A 24,948-nucleotide genomic window follows, 5' to 3' on the forward strand; every position below is an offset into this window, starting at 1 on the left:
AATATATTGTGTATTTAATATAGGTCAATATGGCATATAATTTACATGAAAATTTCCGAAGATATTGCAGATTTAAAACGCATGGACATAGCGGTTTGTATTGTCTAATGACTGATAAACTGTGAACGTTGTAAGACATTCTGTAGTATATTTAGTATCTGCACTGTACTCGTGCGAAGTCGGGGCGGGTCGCTAGTGTTGATATAAGCGAGGGAGCTACTATTGTTTGATCACCAAATTAACATAACCGCAGTTATATTATGTTGGCGTTACGATTGTGTTGCGATTGCTTCTGTGACATTTAAAAAACCCCTTATATTTTGTTAATTAATACTTGAGACCTTCTTGCTAAATTGTAACATTAATATTTTAGTGAAAAAGATAATAATTTTTACTTTGTGATTTTAAAATAACTTTAAAATTATTAATTTATGAGAGAATCGTCCATTTTGCCTCCGAGTGAACATCGCGCTTGTAGTGTTGTCCTCTAATTACGTTAAAAATTTACAAATAATTAAAAATTCTGGCGCCGTCGGTTTTGTTGTTTTTGTAAAAAAATTGTTCTGATTTTAAGAATGATTTTTGGCTCTGTACTATTTATAGACTGATATTTAAAAATATTTCTTATATTATATTTTCTACAAATTTATTATTTTTTTTATTATATGACTTAGGCAATATAAGTGGTCACCACCGCACAAACACTTTAAGAAATACGAACAACGGCAACGCACCATTGCCCTGGGAGTATTTTTATCAATTCTACTATGAATAAAGCTTACTATAGTTTATTTAACCGTATGCAATGCCGTGCAATGCCGTAACATATTGATCAAATTCGTGCAAAAAGGAAATGTAAAATAAACATTTACTTACGTGTATCCTTTTAACGGAACGTTCTGTCTACGCGAACATTGAGGTTCGTTGATCTGAACGAAGTTTTTATTATTTTTACTTTAAATCAGGCCCGCATACCGGCGTGCTCGGTGTCGGCGTCGCTGCGACCAGTTTACTGTGTCAAATCTAAATGTAAGCTAATATGTAGCTGGAGTACGAAAACTTTCAGTTTTTCACAAGTCATTTGAAATTTCGTTGATTATTATATTTATTAGAAACGACTGTAGATTTTCGTACAAATAATCAGTTGCTAAAGGTAGTTTTGCGTCCATACATCATTTGATGGCAACTTTTCATGTTTGATAACTTTCGCGGAACTTCTTAGGATAACTTCCGTTTTGACTAGGTCGCTCCAAACAGCTGGAAATACGAGGAAATGTTTTTAAGCTGGACGACAGGGAGCCCAATACGCTGATGAGTTTTTAACTTGCTACGTACTATTGAAATGCAAACGAAACGAATTTAAATATTGATGTTTAATTTATATGATAATAAAATTAGGTTTTATTGTATAATATATTGTGTGTGGCGCCGACACTATTTCGTTAAATCACTTACCGTAGCGTGGCGCTTTAGTGCCTCATTTTATATTTGTGTTATTATATATAAAGCGCACACTTTAACTGATCTCCGTTTGGTAATGTCGACTTAACGACAACCGTATTAAAGTCATGCTGTATGAATAAGAGCGATTTGATTGAAATTATTCTCTGAGTTTGTTATAGCTGTACATCTGCTATGGGATTGTTTATCAGTCGAAAGAAATACTTTTTGTTAATTTTAGGTATTAAGTTAGGCAGCCAGTGCGTTTCATAATTTGTCACACAGTTAGATATAACGGAGGTTGACGAATCCTACCGGAAAGTAACAAGATTTCTCATACATAAAAAACCGCTTAATATCGCTGCGACTCCCGTGGATGTCTGCCGTGTGACACGTAGCGACACCACGCCATTTATTCTGTTGACACGGGACACACACATCGATAATGATTGCCTTGTAATAGTTAAATCATTTACCACTATAGCAGTAGATTTTTTGTCGCTATTAGTCATCACAAAGAGTTAGAGGACTGCTATATAAGTATGTATATTTTTGAAATTTTGACGAGTGTTGTAAAACTCTGGTTAACCTCTGTCTTAATTTGGTTTTTCAGTCTGAAAATTTAAAAAACCGCTGATGGGTTTTTATGTGTTTAAACAGATCAATATGTCTCGGTTGCGATTTCCGGATTGGGTCATAAAAAGTTATTACGATTTAGTCGTAAGATTTTTTTTATCAAAATGAAAATAAATAGTTTTACACTTTCTGCTAACGTAAAAACGTAAAGAAAGACCACGGTCTTCCGAATTGCGTTTCGGTTAACTTTAATTTTTATCATATCGGGTTGAGTATAAAAGAGACTGCACTGGTGTACTGTTATCTATGATGTCTCCTGCCGCCATGACTAGCCGCCAAAATTCAGGAGATGAAAAATAGAGGGCGTGCACACTCATCAAATAAATCTCGTATAGTGCGATATGGAAGTTATATCAACAAAACACAAGCGTCGGACTCAGCTATACGTGAGTAACTGATATATTAATTAAATCATTATTCTAAACATCAGTCGCACATTCTTGAAAATCGTATCGCTTAAAACTGAAATATTAAAAGCGGTTTCCTTGGAAGTTTTGGTTCGTGAACTGAACTATGAATTTAGAAAATCAACATTCCACCCAAGTTTCATTTTCGTTATGAATCCCAACGACGTATGTTACGTAAGTTTCGGGAGCCGCTCTCCCCGGTGAACACATTTATCTATCTCGAACATCGCCCCATGTACCTCATCCAAAGCGCTTTTTATTAGTCGAAACCTAAACGCGGTAGGAGAGCGGTCTTGGAGAATTACACGCACAACTTCACATCCAGCACTAGAGATCGTATGTAACTTTACATCATGGTAATGTGTCCTTGTGTTTTATGTTCAGCCGCTTGTTATTTTTACGTTTCAACGAATTCTTTTATTCGGAATTACTTATAGTTACAGAGTTTTGCCATTTCTGTTTGTATTACTCGTGAGCCTCTGATACACCACACAGAACTTCAGTAGTCCTCCACTACACGGAACAAAGACTATTTAAGTGATTTATCGCAGACGTAATCTCTGTTAATTACAAACAGTCGGGCCTCGCGCCGCGAGCAGACGGTGGTCGTGCAGACGTGAGTTCGTTTATAATTACAAATGTGATCTAAAGTCTCCGTTTTAGATGGCTATGCGAAATCTCTAGTACTTAAATTACTCGGTATTACTCTTGAATATGAAGTTCTTGTTTATTTTTTATGTGACACGAAGAAGATAAGCAAAATAGTTTAAGCAAAGTAATTGAAAATCATTAGTAATACAATGAAATTATTTCACAATGTTACATAAATCCAAGAGTGGTCATTTAAATCCATTGAAAAAATCAGAAAAAGTTATTTCCATCATTTCACAGTAATTAAGTCTCCAAATCTAACTGCGATTACTCTAAGGTGAAACTGATACAATAAAAATGAAATTTAAAAGGGTTCATAATCAACGATGATATCAACGTCTTACGCACGAAATCAAATTAGCCGAATTGATCTGCTTTTATTTTAATGTTAACTCAAACGTTGTGGTGGGTGCACGGAGCCCGCGTATCGGACGATTATTTATTAAGTAATTGAATCTAAAAAGTCGAAAGTAAAAACGAAAAAGACCGTATCTGTGCGTCGCAATTACTGAAGCTGAACATGGCGCAGAGCAGACCACAATCAAAGTGGAGTGTATGATGCAAATTGACTGCAGCTGTCTGAACCCGCCTTTGATGAGAAATATTGATTCGAAAGCATTCTCTAATGACGCCTTTTGAAAAAGGCCATTTGCTCAATTGCCGAAAAGCTCATATTATCTTTAATTATCATATATTAACATACTATGTGTCATGTATGCCAGATTAATATAACGATGTAACTATGTAATTTAAAAAATCTATTACAAAAAAGTACCCCATTGGCAAATATGCTCCGCAATGTACACTTCAATTAAAAACTTAAAAACAATATTTTCACCGTATATACTATATATTTATATATACAGATTGATTATACTGTAAAATGTAAATACTGTAATTGCCTGCCTTCGGCCTAAACTTAGCTCGTCAAGCAAAGATATGAACTAAACTATGTCAATAAAAAGTGCCCGCAGACAGCCGCGATGTCTGGTACGAGTCGTCCCAGTTGCTACTTTTTATAAATATCTTGGAAAGTTTTCACTGAGACCATGTATATTAATTATCTGCACAAGTACCGCCCTAGGGCTCTTGCTCTTTAAAAGGGTGCTCTGCCGCACCCGTCTCATACTTTTAATAATGCAAACAACGAGCGCTGTCGTCTTGTACCATTTGAATATTGATTTATTTACATTATTAGTTTTATTGCTCGAGACGCGAAGAGAAGTGACTATAAAATGTCTCACCCTCCTTACGAAACGAATCAAATCAAACCAAACGTATCTTATTCAAGTAAACTTTACTATAAAGCAAGTCAATATTTAAACTCTACCATCGTTGCGGAATACATTTTACTAGGTGAGAGGGCTTTTTGTTTTGCAATGAAAGAAATGCTTAATATCTCTTACAGTGCCATTGTCTATTGGTGATGGTGACCACTTGCCATCAGGTGGCCAGTTTGTTCGTATATCAATAAAAAGTAGCCTCTAGCGAGATAGCGAAACTCGCAGAGTATATATATTCATTTAAATTACACGCTGTAAAAGGCCATATTTTTCTATATTAAATGCACAATATATTTAAGGTACTTAATTGGATAAGGATTAATGCTGTATTGCTTGAAATCCCTTCGAGAATAAGCCATTATTTCTCGTTAAAAGTAAAGGATAAAAATGGTTTTGTGGAATATCCCTAAGAGATAGACATGTACTATCGCAAACTGTTTTGAAGACCTTTTTAAGGTGTACAATACTGCAGTACACTATTTTGATCTACCTCGTAGGGTTCAGGCAGAGTTTGCAATGTGAGCGCAAAAAAAGTGTTTATTTACGACCACGTTTAAGATATACTTCAAAATAATCAGTGTTTCTCTACAATATTGTGCGTGTATTATACATATAAAGGTTCCTCTTGAATCAAATTATCTATTTAGAAAAACCGCATCAAAATCCGTTGCGTAATTTTAAAGATCTAAGCATCCATAGGGACCGACAGAGGTAAGCGACTTTGTTTTATACTATGTAATGATATGAAACCCTATCATCAACATAACATCATATCGACTTATAGCCAAGACTTGAAATGTCGAGGTGATTTCCGTTTCTTAACGTAAAGGTGCAAGAAGAAGAACTTTCTTAAATTATTTAAGAAATTACATCTTTAATAGGGTACAGCCCCTCGCACAAGTTCGATCTCGTTCAATCGTTCGCACGGCACTGCAATAAATGAGAGCATATTCGTTTCGGGGATTAGGCTAACGGGCGTTGAAAAAGCACTAATATATTTTTTCACCGAGTGATACTGGTCCGAGTCTAAAGAGGATTATCGTGAATTGTATTGTTCATTTAAAAGTATTGTTATAAGTTGTAAATGTTTTTATATTTCTTTTATCCGTCCATTCAATTAATTATCTGCTTAGTATTCTCATTCGGGCGTTCCTGAAGAGTAGTAGATAATTGCGCAAATGAAAATTTGCAACTTTAAAAGAATCATCGAAATCAATTCACGACTTTCGTCCTACGAAGTATGGTAAGTATCCGCATGACATATACAAACGTGCTTTGATAACTTCCGTCTATTCTAACTAAAACTATATACATATATGACTATTGTTTAAAATTGACGAAATATTGTACACCGCGTGTACACACGGGCGCATAGTAGCATTCGTCAAAATATCAAAGTAGCAAACCATTCGGTATTTGTACGTGACGGTAATACTTCGAAAGTGAACTGAATGCTATTATTAGACGGCATTGAAAAGGGCCATTCTGTAGGACACTCGCCTGAACGGTTCTGAATGAGGTTTTTCATTTATTCCGTTCTTATAGATTTTCGGAGACGAATGAAAAGGACCGCGGGGCGAGTTTATGCGCATTTACAACGAATCCGGAACACTTGATCCCAATGATTTTTCTAGTCGCGATCACTGATTAAGATAAAAAAAACGATTTAGTTTAAGTATTATTTACAAAAGTAATCACATAGCAAGCTGATTTAGTACATAATAAAATATTAAAATAATTTCTTACGATGACTAATATAGAGATAAAATTTATTCCATAAGTATTTTTGTTTCATTTTTACAATTTGCGAGATGTCATGTCTCATTTACTCTGAGCTGATTTGTTTAACGCTTGAGCCGAAAAATGTATCGGGATTTTCCATATATCTGTCAAATGTGGTGTCACGTGGTGTTACGTTCTCGATTGGGTTCCGCTCTCAAGTTATCTGTCTGCCTGTGCAGGCGACGGAAACACCTTTTATATATTTTCCATTTATTGGGAATAACTTCTTGAGGCATTATAAAAAATATATATATTCAAACTTTAGCGCAACATTTTTATATGTTACTTTTAATCGCAACGTCGTTGATACCAAAAACTATTACTACTATTTGTGTAATATGCCTGATATGTATATATTTATAACTCAGTTCTAAACAAAGAATTGTAAATTATTTATTGTTTGTTTCCATCTCGGTACACGTCTCGACTATGAGAGGGTCCCAAGAGTAAATTTACCGAAAGCGTTACCTTCGCATCCAACTCCCACACAAACTTGTCGCATTTACATGAGCTCTCGTCACTTCGTTGAGTATTTTGCTATTTTTGCTAATTAATCTTTTCGGTCGTCCGCCGCCGCGGCCAAAATCGGTCCGAAGGATATCAATATCAATTAAGCCCTGAATTTCTTTTACGCCAATGGATTCTTGATATTACCTTGAAAATGTATATTTCAATTTGATTACATTTAAATATCAATTCTGTGGTACGTATTAACAATAATTGTATGCCATGTAGCTGGATATCATTACTAACTCATAGGTTTTTTAAGCATACGTTGTCGTATTCCTTGTTTCATTATCGGCCATTATCACACTTGCAAGCGCAAGTGTGGAAGTGGCCTAACAAATGATTTCACGTTGTGGTCGCTTCCTTCGCTTCAGCGCAAAGGTGTCTTACATACATAAGTGAGTTCGCGTGGAGGGAGACGCCAGTTATATCCGGTGCTCATAAATAAAGCAAAACATATTCATGTGCAGACGCGTTTTCTATAAGTTCAAGTATTATTTGAGAATATATCTCATGTAATTTTATACATTTTATCCTCTTTATCAATACATGTTGCAGTCTCTAATATCGAGAGTTTTATTCGTCCAAAAGAGCTTCTAATTTTTGAGTGAACTAGCGAAATGTTGGACTTACGTCTATCTAGAATCGTTTTTCTATGGATCGGAAATTTATGTACACATCCGTCGATAATAAAATATTTGCTCACTAAAGCATCACTTGCCTTAAGATGTTCAGTAATATACACAACATTCTAAATTATCTCATAAGTCGAGTCGTTTTCAAATCTTTCTGCACTTCCAATTAATTTTATTAAATGAAAAATTACAGACAAATCGTCCAATTAAAAAATCTCTCGACTCTTATTGTGAAGCGTTACGTCCGGCGCCATTATGACCTATCAAGCGCTTTGTACTAAATAACTGTTCGGAATGAATGCGCTCCGCCACCTGCCTTTCGCGTCGCGAAATATTTGCCACGCGACTTCTTAGATTTGTGTAATATGCCTGACATACTAACCCCGCATTGCGAACTCATAATTAAAGCTGTTCGGAACTCATTAACTTAAACTATATAAACGTAGGTTACAACAAACATGCCAAAGTGAATAAATTAGAAGGAGAAAAACGCCTAATGAGTTGGCTCGTAACGAGCCTCGGAAGTGGAGGAGTTTTAAGCTTTATATCCTGTGGGGGAGAGTTGAGAACTGTTTGCATGTCGACAGATACGAGCTTCCAGCCGTTCTTCAACTACGTGGACATGCGCGCCCTTCTCGAGAACTTCTGCGTGTACCACGTGAACGCTCCGGGCCAGGAAGAAGGGGCCCCGACTCTGCCCGAAGAGTGAGTACTACCTGCTCATTTTATTACATCTACATGTTATGTATCAGCTTCGCGCTTTGCGATTTTAAAAGTTATGCTTATGGACAACAACGACATTATTTTTGAGTGTGGGCATTATATAATAACACATAAGACATATATTTTATTCTTATATAATACGCGGGAACTGCATGGACAGGCAGCGGAAGACAGAATATTTGTAAAAGCTACCGAACAAATCGAACAACGCTATTATTCGAATTATCGTTCACGTGGCCGTGCGTGCGAATTTCCCTCACGTATTCTTCCTATTCAGGAAATTTCCGAGTCTGAAGCCGCCCCTGCGTGTTATGTTCTCGCACATAGTCTCTTCAAGACTTATTGTTTAATCTCAGCTATGCAGTCCTCGTCCTTAACGGTGCGTATTCCAATTAGGATCATTACAGAAACACGTGACGTGACGTTTTCCAGATTTGATTTATGTGTCTGAATTATCACTGAATTCAATTGATCAAGAACGGTACTGTGAATACGTCACTAGTACTTTCCACGCGATATTAATATTATAGAAACCAGGAAATCGTGTAATAAATTCCCTCGGACTGCAAACTGTGACTGGACGTCTGGTAAAGAGACTGGCATGAGGCATTTTATCTCGTTGCAGACAAACAATATTCGCATATATTCACAAACAAAAACTTCAATGTCGTCTTCGCTCACGGGACGCTCGCCTCTCTCGTCGCCTTCTCTCGTGCGAGCTACGTGACGTGTAATATTTAAATTGCCTTCAGTACAAAATATTTTTTGTCTTTAATAATATAGTAAAGTGGAATATAAATCGTAACTTTTATTATATAACTAGATTTGTGACGTCAGCGTCTTGATCCTTTTCACTTTGCGGCAAAAACATGCAATTACAAAGTTTTAAAGTTAAAGTATATTTAATGAGGTAGGTATTTCAGAATTGTTTCTTTATTGGAGCAGTAACACTGTTTTCGTTCTTTCTATTGCGACTCCATAGTTACAGTAACGACGAAAGTTTCCCGTGACATCTAATTAACTGAGGTGTCCCTCGTCCGCAGTCGCCAGCTCCTAATGACGTATCGTAATACCTTTGACTGTCATTAGACGACGTTTCTAAAGGATCGGATTTGTACGAAACTTACTCTTTTATAAAATATGAATATTCAGACTTTTGAATTCTATTCCAAACGTTTTAAAACTAAATGTGTTAGACTACTTTACCGAGCCGATTATCCGCGGCCAGTATGAGCTGGTGAGGACTCCCTCCAATACGAGGAGCGAGATAGTTTCACAATAACCACAACTTCTCCGTGTCGTCAATTTATATCGAATTATATCAAAAACTTTTCATCGTTCCGTTCAATTAGTCCCCCTTGAAGTGTTATCGAACAGCGCTGTAGAATTTAATACTTAGCCCGAGCTCAGTCTATATCGTTAGTGTTATTCTTGATTCCCGACCCACTTCTCGTGAACTGGGTTAAATCTGTACTTATTCGTTGTGTAAACTACGACGAAAATATGCAATGCCTTGTATTCACATTGATACTGCAACACCTCGGCCTGTTTAACCTGTAGTCGTAACGTTTGAACAGTTTGTTAGCAATTTATAATAAGTCATAATATACCCCGCCAGCGCCACCCGTCACGACCTCGCCCGCAAAAACTAAACCAAAATATCATTGTATTTTCAGCGATTTTATTAATAAATTTATCTAATTTTATAAATAATCTCTCTCTCTCAGCGGGTCCTAAATTAAGTTTGTGACTTTGCCTGAAAATTAAAACATCAAAAATATCCGAGGACAACACGACTGGAGATATGATTAACTAAGAAAATAAACTGCTCGAACGAATTAAGAGTGAATTTATTCGAATAAAAGAATAAAATAAATGCAAAAAAAGTTAACCGGTTGATATTAAGAATTTATTCTAAATCTGTTTTTATAGTGTATCTTCTAGGACGAAGAAAACGATGTTAGGAAAAGTCGTTATTGTATACAAAGCACTGGTTTGATTTCGTGTCGTTTAGCGCACTCGCACGCTTGCACTAGCGCTGTACGTCGATGCATCTCGCCGAGGCAAGGTTTCTGATGATGGTTTAGTTCTTGCATCTCTCTCAGCAACGTGATAGTCCCGGACTCGTCCTGTAGTTGATTGCTCAGAGGCGATAAGAATAGTGAGCGTATACACTGGAGATAGGACTTTCAAGTTGACTCTTAGCTCATCAGAGCCATTCCAGTCACGTGAATTTATTATCGTCTAATTATTCCCTAATGTATACTTGCTTAAAATATAGCATGTACTATACAGCCTACTAGCCGCGCACCTTGCTATCTATTCCTTTTGCTTAAAAAAACTCCTCTATTCAAAATTCAAGGCCTTACTTTGTAAAGCCTATGTATCATAACGCACCTGTAGAAGTATAACGTCAAAACACGACGTTCCTCGCCAATATTTAGTCTATCAGAGATCAATTACTATTTGTATGTGTATGGTGTAGTTCTCGTTCTAAAGCTGCTGTTATATATGGACTCTTTATGATTTAGTCACCTTTAACAGACGACAGTCCGCTACGTGTTGATAATGTCCGATCGCCGTCCTCTCTGACATCGAGAAACAGTCAGGATGAAAAGAGTGCAGCAGCATTTGCACACTCACTTTAATACGTATATTGCTCAAGTCGATAAAGTCTGAGTATATTATTATCGTGACTTACGATCTCACAAGTAAAAAAATATAATCAAATTAAATATAATAGAAGAAATTGACGAATTAAAAACGTTGATTTGGTATCAAGCTCAAAACTTGACTCGACGATGTAGAATCTATTTGAAATAAAATCGAAAGCTATGTTCACAGTATTCAACTTTCATGCTGTCCAGTCCATCATTCGCTGTTTTAAAAGGGAAACGGTTAATTAAAAATATTCTGAAATATAAAGCTCATCCGGTTTTATCGCAGGACCCTGTCCTGACAGTCAAAGGCAATCCTGTTATCTGCCTGAGCTCAACTTTAATGCGGAATATTGAATCTCACGTAAAGCTAAAATTAAATCACTTAGCGTTTTCCAGTGAGGTGATCGACGTAGTGAGAGGGAGAGAAGACTCGTCGGAAGCAAATGATAACTTTTGTTATTATCCTGTAACAAAAATTATATAGTGTAAACCTTAAACATCGTTATACATTACTATATTCAGTATTCACGTAACAAATATTTCGTTTACATCAAGTGTCAACTAAATTAGTTTAGCTCGAGTTCGGAAATTCGCCTTTTGTTAAAATTTAATCTCATCACACCAAATATTTAATTGTTGAAGTTGCTTCACTCGAGAAGTAATGAAATTGGAGCTGCTTAAATCACAAAAATCCTCAAAGATAGCGTCCGCTATAGGCATATGTTCTCGCTGTTTGTCAGAACTTTCCCGCCTCGTTGAGACAATTACGAGCACAATGAGCGTATGCGAGCAATTATTCATCCTGATCGCTCGCTGAAGAACGCACACCGAGCCAGTTCCATTCAGCGACTCCACTAATGGCGAAGAGGAAGGCCATTCAATGGCAGAACTCTGACGCGAGCGTAAAGTTGTTAAAACCTTCATATGCATTTATAGTTCTGACAGTTCGAGGAAGATTTCACTGTAGATCGAGTCGCTGGCCGCAACCGAGGTGTTTGAAAGGCGTGATAACAACTCAAATACTAACGATGAGTAACCGACTACCGAGGCGGCGTTGTGAAGCTTGACAAACTAATTTAGTGAACTTTTCAAGAGAGCATGTTTACGAGAATACTCATTATGCAGAATACTCGCACGCCACGTGTGAAGTTCTCGACTCTGTCTGTCGGTTTGTCTACTTCGTTTGACAAAGTTCACGAAACTTTGGTGTCGGTGGGATGCGAATACGTCACCTGCAACGCTCTTTTAAACTATAAACTTAAAATTAGAAATACGACAGATATCTCTTGATACGTACCGTGCGGATAAAACGAGTTCACTAAAACGTTCGTTTTAGAATAGTAGTATTCGATTTTCTTGTACATTTTATTTTAATGAAAATAAAAGTACTGTGTTATTAATAATTATAAATATTTATTGTTTAATGAACTGAACTTCGTTTAATGAATCGACATCTTTTTGAAATATCAATCCGTTAATATACGAGATACGCTTATACTCGAGTTGCGGTGAAGCGACTCGTATGGGAAGTAGACTTGCGTTGCGACAAGTAATTTATATTAATCCAAAAATGCAGCTCCACACGCCAGTCGACATGAGAAATAAGTATTACTTTATAATATGTACGTGACAGCTTGATTATTTTATCACATGTAGTTCGTATGCCAGTGAAGGTTTACAGCTTAGTGTTATAGGATCCTACGTCTTATCTCGAAGCAATCAAACTTCTAAAGTGGAATGAACGTCCAGTTACTAGAATTTGAGAATAATTTGTCGTCGACTGCAATTGAGATGATTCAACCTCGACATATATCTCGCTGTAAAGCTGCCTATTAAAAACTGTTTTGGCTTACGAAAACCTTTTCAAACACAAATAAGAGACGACCATTAAAGATTGGCTGATTGATAGTTTTTGTTATTTTATTGTCATTATACTCGGCCAAACTTTAATATTTTGACCGTTTGTTCATCGGTTCGCCCTTCGTGAATCAATTCTGATCATTCCTTTTATTCAGTCGGTTATATATTATTTTTATTATATAGGAAGAGCATGGGCCACCTAGTGGTCAGTGGTCATCACGACCCATAGACAATGGCACTACATATAATAATATTAATCATTCCTTACATCGCTAATGCGCCACCAACCTTGTGCATATAGTTACTCACTCAACCTTCAAACCGGAACACAACAATACTAAGTACTGTTTGGCGGTAGGACGTCTGACGAGTGGGTGGTACTTACCCAGACGGGACAAAGCCCTACCAGCAAGTTAAGTTTTATATGAAAATTAAAACCATTTAAAAAACACATCATACGAGTTGTATACTAATATAGAACTAGTGGATTCCTCACTTGTCTCAAGTACCTCAACTTACATATAGCAAGTATAAACAGATACTATTACGACTTGCAAAGTTTTAAGTTAGTGAATAAGGACAAACTTACATCACGACTCAAAATTATATAATTAGTTCCAAGTCGCAGCTGTTTAGAGCTAAGACTTAATAAGTTATTGCGCGTGGAAGTCGAAGCTGGTACTTATATATTGATATACGGCATATACAAATATATGTTTGCACGTGAATACGTGAATCTAAGCGACAGATGCTTTTTCAAATCCGAACAATCATTTTTCCATCTTGTGCTCGGCGATGACGAAAGACATCTGGAGAATACCGCCGCGTAGTCAAAGAAATGTTGAATAATGTCGCTAACCAGCCTGTGAGCCTGCACGTTTAAATTTAGAATCCTCCTTGGTAGAAAACAAAACTACTTTAAGGAATTGTTTAGAATTGACTTTCAAATAGAACACTTTATTCGAAGGGACATTTTATAAATTGACAAAATGTTACAATACGAACAGTAAATAACTTAACATTCTATGTGGAGTAGTTCCCACACCACGTGTGACGTGGCGTGATGATTTAAACCAAATTAGGCAGAATTACAAAAGACCCCAGCTAAATATTTACAATTTATTTATTATTTTAGATTTTGGTGTGTATACGCCTGTCAAATGGCCTTTATTCCTGATACTATACATCTGTGCAGTTCATTTACACTAATATGACTTCTGATTCTCAAGCATCATTACAACGGCAGTATGTTAACAATTAAAGAGAACTGACTCTTTAACTGTTTCTCACGTTGGCCTGAATTCTTTTCTTACATGTGATAGTTTGATATGCTTCTCCATTTAATTTTAACAGAGTCTACGCGCTCCGGTGTGTGCTTATAAGGGCCCTGGGGTTTGTGATTCATAGGATCTTAGATTAGAGGTATGAGACGATGAATACTTCCGCGGTAGTTTTGTCCTAAGGGTTTGTGATTTCTTAATGTATTCATTAGACGATTTCTCCATTAATAACACATAAATAAATTCATAGTTAATACAATGCCGTTGAAGCTGCTCTGCCCCAGTACAGTAGCAGAACATAAACCTTTTTATCGTGTCTATTTTTAGCACTAATTTTAAAAGCTATTGCGCTAGTCCGGATAAATCACATAGAATAATCTTTAAAGCCCGAGGATTAACCTGGAAATTTTATTCCTACTCTGAAATTTAAATAATTGATGAAAGCGAGTGCTTACAAAACCTTATAATATAAAAAATACATACAAGTATACTACTATAGCCTACTGCTTCGTTGATTCTTTAAATGTAATCCCCTAATAGTCAATGGTGGACCATTGACGCCACTGTTAATCGACTTTTATAGTTTTAGCGATCCGGATTCGCACGAGTGCGATATATTTATAAAGATAATGAAAAATGTACTTGGCAAGAAAATGCTAAGTAGGTATTACTATATAATAAAACGTTTACTACTTCATAAAATCTTAAAATTACTGACGGACATACAACGCCCGCCTAAACCGCCGGCTCTGTCGAGATAAAAGTTATTGAGTGTTCGTAAGATGCCATCGCGGACTATTCTGCGGGACATTTTAAGACCTACAATTATCTAGTACATTGAGGCATCTCTTTAGGTTAATCCAGCCTTTAGCCATATAAGCGTATGTTTTGGATAAAACTCTGTCGTAGCCATTTTGTATAATATATGTATATATTATACAAAATGGCCTCGTTTGGTGCTCTATCTACTAGTGAAATCCGCATCAAAATCTGTTGATTGGGTCAGAAGAATTTAGCGGAAAATGCAGACGAAGGCAGAAATCGACATTGTTTTATATTGCTTATAGATTATATATTATTTATTTAAACCGTTTTAAGTCTCTGATGGTAATCGATTGATTTATATTCTACCGTCAACCAACTTTTGGTGTCTTAGTTTAGCTGGCGGATGTACCGCCGGCAGGCTGCATGATACTACAATCAGTCTAAAGGAAGCTGAAGGCTCGGAGCTGATTATAAATGAAATTGCTCGCTAATACCCATTCTATGAATTTGAAACTTGAATAAAACTGGGTGAACATTTTACAGTTGACCGACTATTGAATATTACACGCGCTACACGACGCGCGACGTGGCGACGCACTGAACACGTTACATTACATTACCAGTTTGAGCGTCGGGCTGTCGCGCACTATCCACAACCGCTCGCTTCATTCTGCTATTATGAAATTCAAATTCAAATTTAAAATATTTATGAAATACATAAGCATTACATTAACTTAATTGGCGTAAACAATCTACCCGCGTTAAATCAGGATAAAATATCTTATACATTTCACAAAATTATATGTATTTGTCTTTGGATCTAGAGGAGATCAAAGTATGTTACAATCTAAAAAGTATTCTATCTGACATAACAACGTAAACAGTACACCTTACATTAGCACAAAAATTTAGTTAAATCACAATACCAACCGATCAAATTGTTATTAGGTTGATTTGAGTTGAGTTAATCCCCAAATTATTTAACTCAAATCTCGACAAGTGTGTTCGAGTACATACATAACTTATTTTTTATTACGTGCGCGTTCAATTCACGAATGTCATAAAAGTACGAGGTATCGAAAACGAATTTGTGACGTGCTCGTATTCGATACATCACAAGATATCAGCATATATAATCTCGGAAACCATGTAGAAAATTCACTCGAGTGGCTTACCACGATTGTAACACAACCGTGTTCGTCCTGCTGACCACAGCGTACAATCTCGCAGACTAGCCATTCAAGCGCAGAAGATATTTAGTGAACAAACAAAGGTTGGTTCTGTTCTGTTCATACACAAAACCCGAAGCGACCGTCGCGTCGGGCTTGAATGTGCTTTCGGAGCAGACGAAGCGTGACACTACTAAATTACTTACTTTAGGTTTTATTGTAAATTTATATACATCCCCAGAACTCTAGAGCTGCAGCCTCATGAACTATATGACAAATGTAACATGATTTTAATACAAAAGCATGTCATCAACCGCGATTGGGCGCACTAGAGATACACAGATATCCCCTAATTCAGTTAAATTTACGAAACAGCAACTGGACGTAGTCGTTGAATTTTAAATTTCAGTCGTAATCTGCTCCGTTCTGATACTTTAATGTTTGCCAATATTTTACTTTTAACGTTCTTATTGCGCGCCGGCGGAATGAACATTTTGTAATGTCGAGTATGCTTGATTATTTTACGATTATTTTAATTAATTTTCTTGGCTAATGTATTTATGTATTTGTAACTTCGTAGATATTAATAATTTTATTTTAGAATAAAAGTATCACAGTCTTATGATTTTAATAATTTTATTTTAGAATAAAAGTATCACAGTCTTATGATATGTATTTTTCCATTATCCAATAGGGGGTTGCAATACAACTTATATGTACCACCAGTTTTCACCAATCAACGACCAATATCTGTAACGCGCAAATGTTCATAATCTTCTGGCTGGCGGCGCTGCGACGATTCCATCCCACTCCCACGGATATCAAGTACAGATTCTGAAACTATGCCACATGCAGTGACAGAGTGTGTCCACTCCCAAACTATATCCCGCAGAAGCGGGCGCTTACGAGTCGTGTGCGCGACAAGCCTTAACCATCGCAATATATTTAAAAGGTTAATGTGGTCCAAGTCCAGTGTTTGCTTTCAACAAACATTAGAGCTAGAAGCGCGCATATTCCGAGGCTGTTTCGTGCCAATTACTCAAATAACATTTCATACTTAATTGATTTATGGTAAGACTCTTTTTATTAGTATTTTATCAAAGTATATAAATGTACAATTTTGGAGACCACCTATCCACTGGCAGCTTGGCATGCGCGCCGCGTCCGATGGCATAGATGTTAGATAGGTATCTTTCCCGCTGACTCTAGGTAATTCATTAAATAACGGATTGTATCGGAAGTATTATTCATTATTGGTACAAATACTTTTCGTGTGTTTTAATTAAGTGATCGTTCGGAGCGCGAAATGTTTTCGGTAATTTAGGCCGCATGTCCTTGAGATCGCGAACGAGTCGGGGCGTGATACTAGTATTGATTTCTTTAAAGGCACGCGCTGTCGACCAACGCACCACGCAAATAATGTTATGTACAATTAAGGCTATCGTTTACCCTAATTTACTTCATAGCTTTAAACGTATGTAATTCTGTTTTAAATGATTTTGTTACTTTTTATTTGATTCCATATTCATCGGCGACTTTATTTTCCAAATACATTCACCAGCACAACGTTATAAACAGAATAAAAAATTATAAAGGTTTAACAAACTGAAATAATCGATTGAAGTGAAATACAACAGGCCATGATTTATCGGTGGGAGTCGATAGCGTGTTACGATACGTTCGGGTCCCGGATCCACTCGGCGATCGAAGTTAACTTTATTTGTAAATTTGCACACAATCCACTGTGCGAAGCGCACATTGCGAATATTTCGACTCAGTGAATCAGGCTTAATGCTAAAACGATCTCAATATTAACTCGAACACGGCTCTTTTTATTAGTCTGCAAAAATAAAATTGATTTTCATAGCGAAACTGAAATCTTCGTTTGAATGCATTTAAATATTACATTAATATACATCGACGTTAAGACGGGACTCAGAATGTGGAACATAGCCAGCACATAAGATAAGTAGTTTCACTAAAAAAAACCTTTTCCTCTAACTACGGTTACGTGAATTATAATAATATTCTCTACTGAGGAAGGCGAACACGACGAAGAAGAACTATATGAAAACGAGAATATTAAAATGGTAGTGTTTTGAAATCGACTGAACGTTTAATATTAAAGTCGTCTAAATGTTCAGCGACTTGTATCAAACTTCTATATTAAATAAGATGGCTCTCGAGTGACGTGTAGTGACACTCGAAGGTGTCACCGTCGCCACACAAAGGATTCAGACAGTTTGACCAAAGCGCTCGGGTATATATTTACAAAAGTGTTAATAAGGGAAGGAATATTTCATTTTTATAACTTATATTTCTATAAATATCAACCTGATTTTTATAACCTCTGTGACTGAGTTTATTATGTGCATTTATTATTTTAATTATCTTAGTTTGCAAACTAGTCATTAACGTTTATTTTAATTTGTTATACAAAAACAATAATACGTAGTGTAAGAATAGAATTAAATAGTGGCGATGTTTTTATTTAACGGCATGCATGTGTCACTTGAAGTTACACTCTCCGGGCTGCACCGGGCGAGCCGGGCGGACCGAGACGTTTCTATTTTAGTTCCACTAGTGTTCTACAGCGTGTCTAATAAATAAAAGATTACTCTTGTATTGAGATATTGTAAACCTCACTGGACACGATAACAACATCTAGCAACGAGGCTCAATTATCTCAATATTATTCCAACTCCACTGAAAAATCATCTTCATCAGAAATATTTAGATTCATAAAATTTTCTGTAGCAATAAATTCTTCAGGGTTCGTAAAATCAGCGCTGCACGGCGGCGGCGGCGTGCTTCGATGCCGCGCTATCTTACTTGAATATTATGTTTTACTAGCTAGTCTGAATTGTATTTTATCTTTATGTTTTTATTATTCATAATTATTAAATTTTACGACGATTCGTCAACTCCTAAAGTTAATGCAAATAATAGTTTTTATACATTTTGACTTATTAAATTAAATTAACGACAACTTATGTGCAAAATTATTCGAACAAAGGTTGAGCCCATCGCTCAGTGCGAGGTATCCGGTAAACAACTCGGAACATGTGTACGTTAAGGCGCCGCGGACGTAAAACTAATGAAGTTGAGTTTACATTGAGCCACTGATGAGGCCATTGTTAGCTTCTCCCCTCGATAAATATGATACTAATGTATCTGTATTTGAGGACTATTTCTCATAAATTAATGTCAGTATAAATATAAAACTTTAAGACATCAAATTCAACAACGATTTGAAACAGCATTCGTTAAGCGAGAAACTTACATACGACGTGAACCAAATTTGTATGGGACATCGTTTAGGTTAATAAAGTAATATCCAAACATAGACGGGATATTTTCTAAATCTTTTAATTATATTGTTTATTAATTCGAAACTATCACCTATTAGACACCTCGGTTTCTTTGATAAAACGAAAAAAAAGCTTCTGACTTAACCTTCACAACAATGTCAATACTCCGATTCACATCATAGCTATAAAATATTTAAATAATAAACCGATCAAGTTAGGCCGAAAAGTTGGGGTCCATAGAAACAATTATTATTGGTAATTTATATATACGCCGAGGTTCTGATGAGTTACGCACAAAGCCACATTATTTTCATTAGTTCAACTTACCAAAATTATATTCGAATGTAATTACGTTGCAATTGTTTTACTATTAGGTCATTTATTAATAATAATCAATGAAAATCAACAAATATGTATAGGTATTACGCTTAACTTCTGTATAATCTTGTGTGAAATATTATGTATCGTCCAGATGTAACAAAGCATTCGCTTTTTAAACTATACACAATCAGTTGTGTTAAATAATATAAAGAACCTGTTAGACTCAATAGTCTAAGTACACTTATAATTCTAACTTTGTTCTCGCAGGTGCAGCTGAATAAGACAAATCAAGTGTGATACGCAATGAACCGCACGTAATGTTCGATCGCACGTCTTAAATTAATAACAACTAGTTGTTTTATTAAGGCATTGCGCTCGATTGCATCGGACACTGTTAACGATGTACCGCTGCAGCTGTATCAATATTACGACGTTGATTGTAATTGTAATTGAAATGCGATCCCGTAATTAATAATATTGTTGCTCGCTGCCCGCTCGTCGATAGGGTGGGTCAAACTGCTGACCGACTGTTTATAAGTACGGATTGGTGAATGCCCATACCCATTAATAATTATAATAAAAGAGTTGGCGAACAAAGTCATCTGTGCTTTTCCGTTACAGCGTTTCAAATTTGTAAAAATAACGCTACTATGTTAACTGATCTATGGGGACAAAATCGCCAGCCCTCGGAGAGTCGGGGCTAAATGTTTGTCTTATAATTTTTAATTGTGTTTCTAATTTTTTTAAAATTAAACTAATAGATATACATCACCAAACGTCTAAAAAATAGTTAATCAAGAATTGTAAATCTGAACACTTTCAATCCAGAACGCAGCGCTTTTAGTCACGGTATTTAATATTCTTAGGGTACTGAAGTAAGAGGCTTCGCCCGCGTGGAGTCTATCTCTTTCCCTGGGTTTTCCATCGTATTCGGTTTAACAGTTTAACCGTGAAGGCGTAACTGATACACAGAATCACTTTCGCATTTATGTTATTGCTATAGATTAGCTCGCCCACTTCATAATCACTATATCTGTTTAAATTTGTACGAAATGTTCGACGGCAGAGGAAAGTTGATAATAGTAAACCCATGGTCATCATAATCGAAGCGAATCAAACGAGCTTTTCAGACTCGAATGTATAATCAAAAACATCTTTGCTTATGTTTCTCTTTAATTTTAATTCTTATAATATGCCACCGGCGGATTATTCAGAGAGATTAATAGAACACCATTTAAAATTTTAATGACCATTTAAGCACTTTCGCGTACGCGAACTGAGGACACCAATGCCTCCGACTGGAGCCGTCCCCTCGGGTTAATCGCTTTCAGTCTAGCCTTGAACGGTTAATTCAAGGTAATCTGTATTTTAAAACTTAAATAATTAAGCATAACAAATCTTGTTTCGTAAATAATATATTAATAATGAATTGTAATTGTAATTGAAAAATTTTAGGAAATTCCTTGGTTTAGAATTGGGAACCTTATTATGATATCATATCATAAGGTTTTCGATTCTAAGGAGATCTTATGATCTGCAGTCTTGTAAACCAGCCACTTGACCGGAGAGACGCTAACAGCGGTCCGAAACTTATGTAAAAAGTATTACGCCAGTATTTTTTTCAGATTCATATTATATTCATTCAATTTAGTTTCAATCGTCCCCTAGCCCGTACCTTGCCCCAGTTCCAGACCATTATCATTGTTTTTCAACCTTATACTTTGTTTTATATTTTATCTAACAGCGACTAAATGATTACTAAATGTTTCATTGAGACGATTCGATACCTCCATCTGATTTTAGGTTTCCAAAACATATGGTATGATTTCTTATGTTGCACAAGTCGTCATCGATGGATTTCATTTGCTATACAATTAACGAACCTTTTTATGTTTTTACATTTGCTGCTGTTACGAATGCTTAAATCAAGCGTAGGAACAATATTGTGTTTAGATAAATAAGTATATTAGTGAATAATACGAGTCAGGCGCGCTTCCCCCGACAAGCAAGGTCTCGGAATGCAATAAAGTCGCTAATCTCTCTCGTTATCCAATTCCGTCCTCCTACCTCGGAGAGTATTAACCCAACCCTAGTCGACTAATCATATCTCTTCAACGTCATCGTTATTGTTCATGATTAAATTCACTCGGTATTTAAATATTAGAATCTCGCCGGTGCCTTCGAAAAATCTCTTTGCTGAATTTTCAACCATGCTAAAAAAAAATTTCGAGCGTGTTCAGTGTCTTTCCCAAAAAGAGGAATGTATCGGCCCATTAATGTTCCACACGAATAAAGGTCTCTTAAAGCGAAGAGTTGAAACTCATTCTACGACACTACTCGAGTAAGTTTTCATGGATAAATATTTGGCCGAATCTAATCCTACACACTCCGCTATCATAACAATTTTTGTCATTAAACTATTTTTTATGACCGTTATTATTAGTCATGGATACCAATTTTATTTTCGAAATGAGATCAGACAGCAACTACCTGATCACGAGTAAATATCACAAGTGAGAATCGATCATTCGGCGACATGCCGAGGACCGATCTGCGGTTCTCGGTTTACTTTTGGTACTAATATCGAATCTGGTATATTTACCGTAGAAATCTGAATCGAGTTTCAAAGGTCTCTAATTTCCCGCGAGAGACGCCGCAAATAATGCTCCGAAATGTCCCTTAGCTAAAAACATATGCACGGATCGACGACTAATATCATTTGGTATCATATGATCTATGTATGCTTACGCTTCATTTGTAAGTAGTAACTCAGCCGTGAATTATAGTTGGTACGTTTGATCCTTGTATAGTCAGTGACATCCCGTTAAGGTCCCGGTTCCCTGTTAAAGACCTGCCCACCGTCTTAAGGACAGGTTTCACGGGCGGGCGTTTATTTGCCCCAATGAAACTCAAAACCCGCTCGCCCACACTTAATTGCACTTACATGCAGTTAAGTATACTTACACTTAATTGCAGATATTTTAATTTATTATTTAAGCTTTAACTGCGTGAGTGGTATTTGTATTTAATATTAAAACTTAAATGATGTTAAATATATCATATATAATATTTCATTGGTCTCCAGGTCCTCGACCATCGACCTCGTTGCTTCGACGTTCACATTGGGATATCTCTAACTATTATAAAAATAATACATTAAATACTAATACACTTATAGTATGTCCGACTAACTCTCGAAGAAATTCACATCAGATTAAAATCTTGAAGAAAGCTTAGTACGATATTAACAAACCGATTCAGCAAACCCCTCGATAATGCTTCGGAACCTATTAAATGGGCATTACGCGCTTTAAGTCTCTTTACTGAATTGTTACGATGGAAATATGACCGTATATTGCCTAAGATTAGGATTTTCATATACGAAATCGAGTACTCGTAATCCTCGTCGACGTTTCCTTTACTTGCAATATTATTACAAAATAAAACCAAAAATACTTTACGAACTTCTACGAAAATGTCTGCGATATAGATACATACATATCATAAAACAAAATCCTCCCGCCGCATCTGTCGGACTATCTGAACGCGATAAACTCAAAAACTACCGAACGAATTTATATACGGTTTCCACCAATGGTCCATGTGGATGGTTCAGGTGTGATGGCAGCATTGTTGAAGAAATGAAAATGTAGTGACGAACCGTAGAGGTTCACGATAAGAATCTGCCTCGCGGTGCCTGCGCTCAGTAAAGATTGCGATTTAAATAGACAGATAACCATTTCATGACACTCCTAAAAGTTAAACTAAAAGCTTAATGACATGTGTTTTTGAAACGTTCGTGTTACATACATTCAGTTCAAGTAAGTTAAAAATAGGCTAAATTAGAAAAGCTTGAGTAATAAATCAATGTGTTGTTTACGTGTTTGTTGCTAAGTGACAACGCAATAAAAGTATACTGCAGAATAGTTTTAATTGTAATTGCTGAGGTTTGAGCGAGACAGTGATATGATTACTTCAGGGCAGAACGAGATAGATGTGTTATAAGATAAATATATAGGACAAACCTTCTCAGTACCGTATGTAAGCGGAAAGCAGGAGTTACAAATTTATATTTAATTCTGGTATTAATAATATGTATACCAGATTTTATGGAATATCTTTGTGTATTCTTATCACAAATATTATATTTTCATAAATATATTGTGAAGCAGCAGTTAATACTCCTATTTCTTTGAATTTATCGTGCAATGCTATCCAAGAACTCATATTGTAAATAGTTCGAGACATAATTTTGCAGAATAAATACTATTTCAATATCTTCTGCATTACCCGATAACAACATTCCATATGACATAAGACTGTGACAATTACTAAAATAAACTACCCTAGCAGTACTTATCTCTATCAGTTTCCGAATTGTTTTGATTTTGGAACTAGTAATGTAAGAAAAATTAACCATCCCCTTCACCGCCAATGCGCCACCAACCTTTGGAAGGATTGTATTGTGTGGCGGTAGATTAAGCCCAGGTAGGCACTCGCTTGGTCAACACTGCACCGATCTCTGTAATAATGCTCAGAATACACCGCCGTTCATATAACATGGCTACACAGCCTAGGTATTGATTTATAATATCGCTTTCATCTAAATGTAAGTAATAATAACAGTAAATTTACTTTGAACCCGTTTCATGCATCCAGATAGTAAATATAATATTAATGAGTATTATAACTAAGACTATCAATTGTTCATACATGCCACAAAACGTCTGAGATGAGCTTAATGTATTGAGGTATTTTTGCCTATTTAGTGCGAATTTTGTACGTATTGAATAATCGATTGAAAAAATTTAAAACTTATACTATTTGAATAAAATAAGAGCTATCATATAATAATCGTATCGTAATACGCGTATTATCGAGAGAGTTTTGGACTTGCACCGATTTTTAACGTGCAAGGATTGCATGTACGTCGGTCGTCAACGGACGTTGGCTGCAGCTCAGTACATCGGGTAACTTATTACGTCCAACGACCTCGTACAACACTCACGACCCGCACACTACATGCCTTTCTGCGAAGGTTCTGACTATCCATTCCATGTCATAATGACTTATTACATTTTAATTCGATCCTTTTTCTTTTAACAATGATTTTTAGATGTTTAATAATCACTCGATCACAACGAGGTGAATACTTGTCATCCTTTATAGTCTATAATCGAGATCAACGTACAGATACATGTAAGCTTTGTGATTACATTTGAGTGTTGGCAGTTGAGTCGAAGGAGGCCGTCTCAGTAAAAAACTATATAATATTTTTTTAATGACATAAGAAGTGTCAATTAATTTAAATATTTATTTAAAACGTAGTGATAAACGTTTTTTTTTATTAATTAGTATTTTAGTTCAGTTAAGAGTGGAAAGGACAATTCCAGTTCTCTTTAAGGAAATAAATAAAGCATGAACATTGCAATTGTCGATTCTCTATTTTTTAGGTTTGTATTAGTTTAATCATTTGTATTGTAAAATTTATTTGTTATTAACAAAATTAAACTCTATT

The 24,948-nt window shown here is 36.0% G+C and overlaps 1 protein-coding gene across 4 annotated transcripts in view; it reads left to right on the forward strand.

Moving 5' to 3' along the window:
- LOC125076147 (protein NDRG3) overlaps positions 1-24,948 on the forward strand; it is a 79,853-nt gene that overhangs the window by 36,131 nt on the left and 18,774 nt on the right. For all 4 annotated transcript variants that reach the window (XM_047688131.1, XM_047688129.1, XM_047688130.1 and 1 more), the window contains one exon: positions 7,929-8,046. In XM_047688131.1, the coding sequence (XP_047544087.1) occupies positions 7,929-8,046 (118 nt within the window). The remainder of the gene's footprint in view (positions 1-7,928; positions 8,047-24,948) is intronic.

The sequence above is a fragment of the Vanessa atalanta genome, chromosome Z, assembly GCF_905147765.1.
Source record: "Vanessa atalanta chromosome Z, ilVanAtal1.2, whole genome shotgun sequence".
NCBI lineage: Eukaryota > Metazoa > Arthropoda > Insecta > Lepidoptera > Nymphalidae > Vanessa > Vanessa atalanta.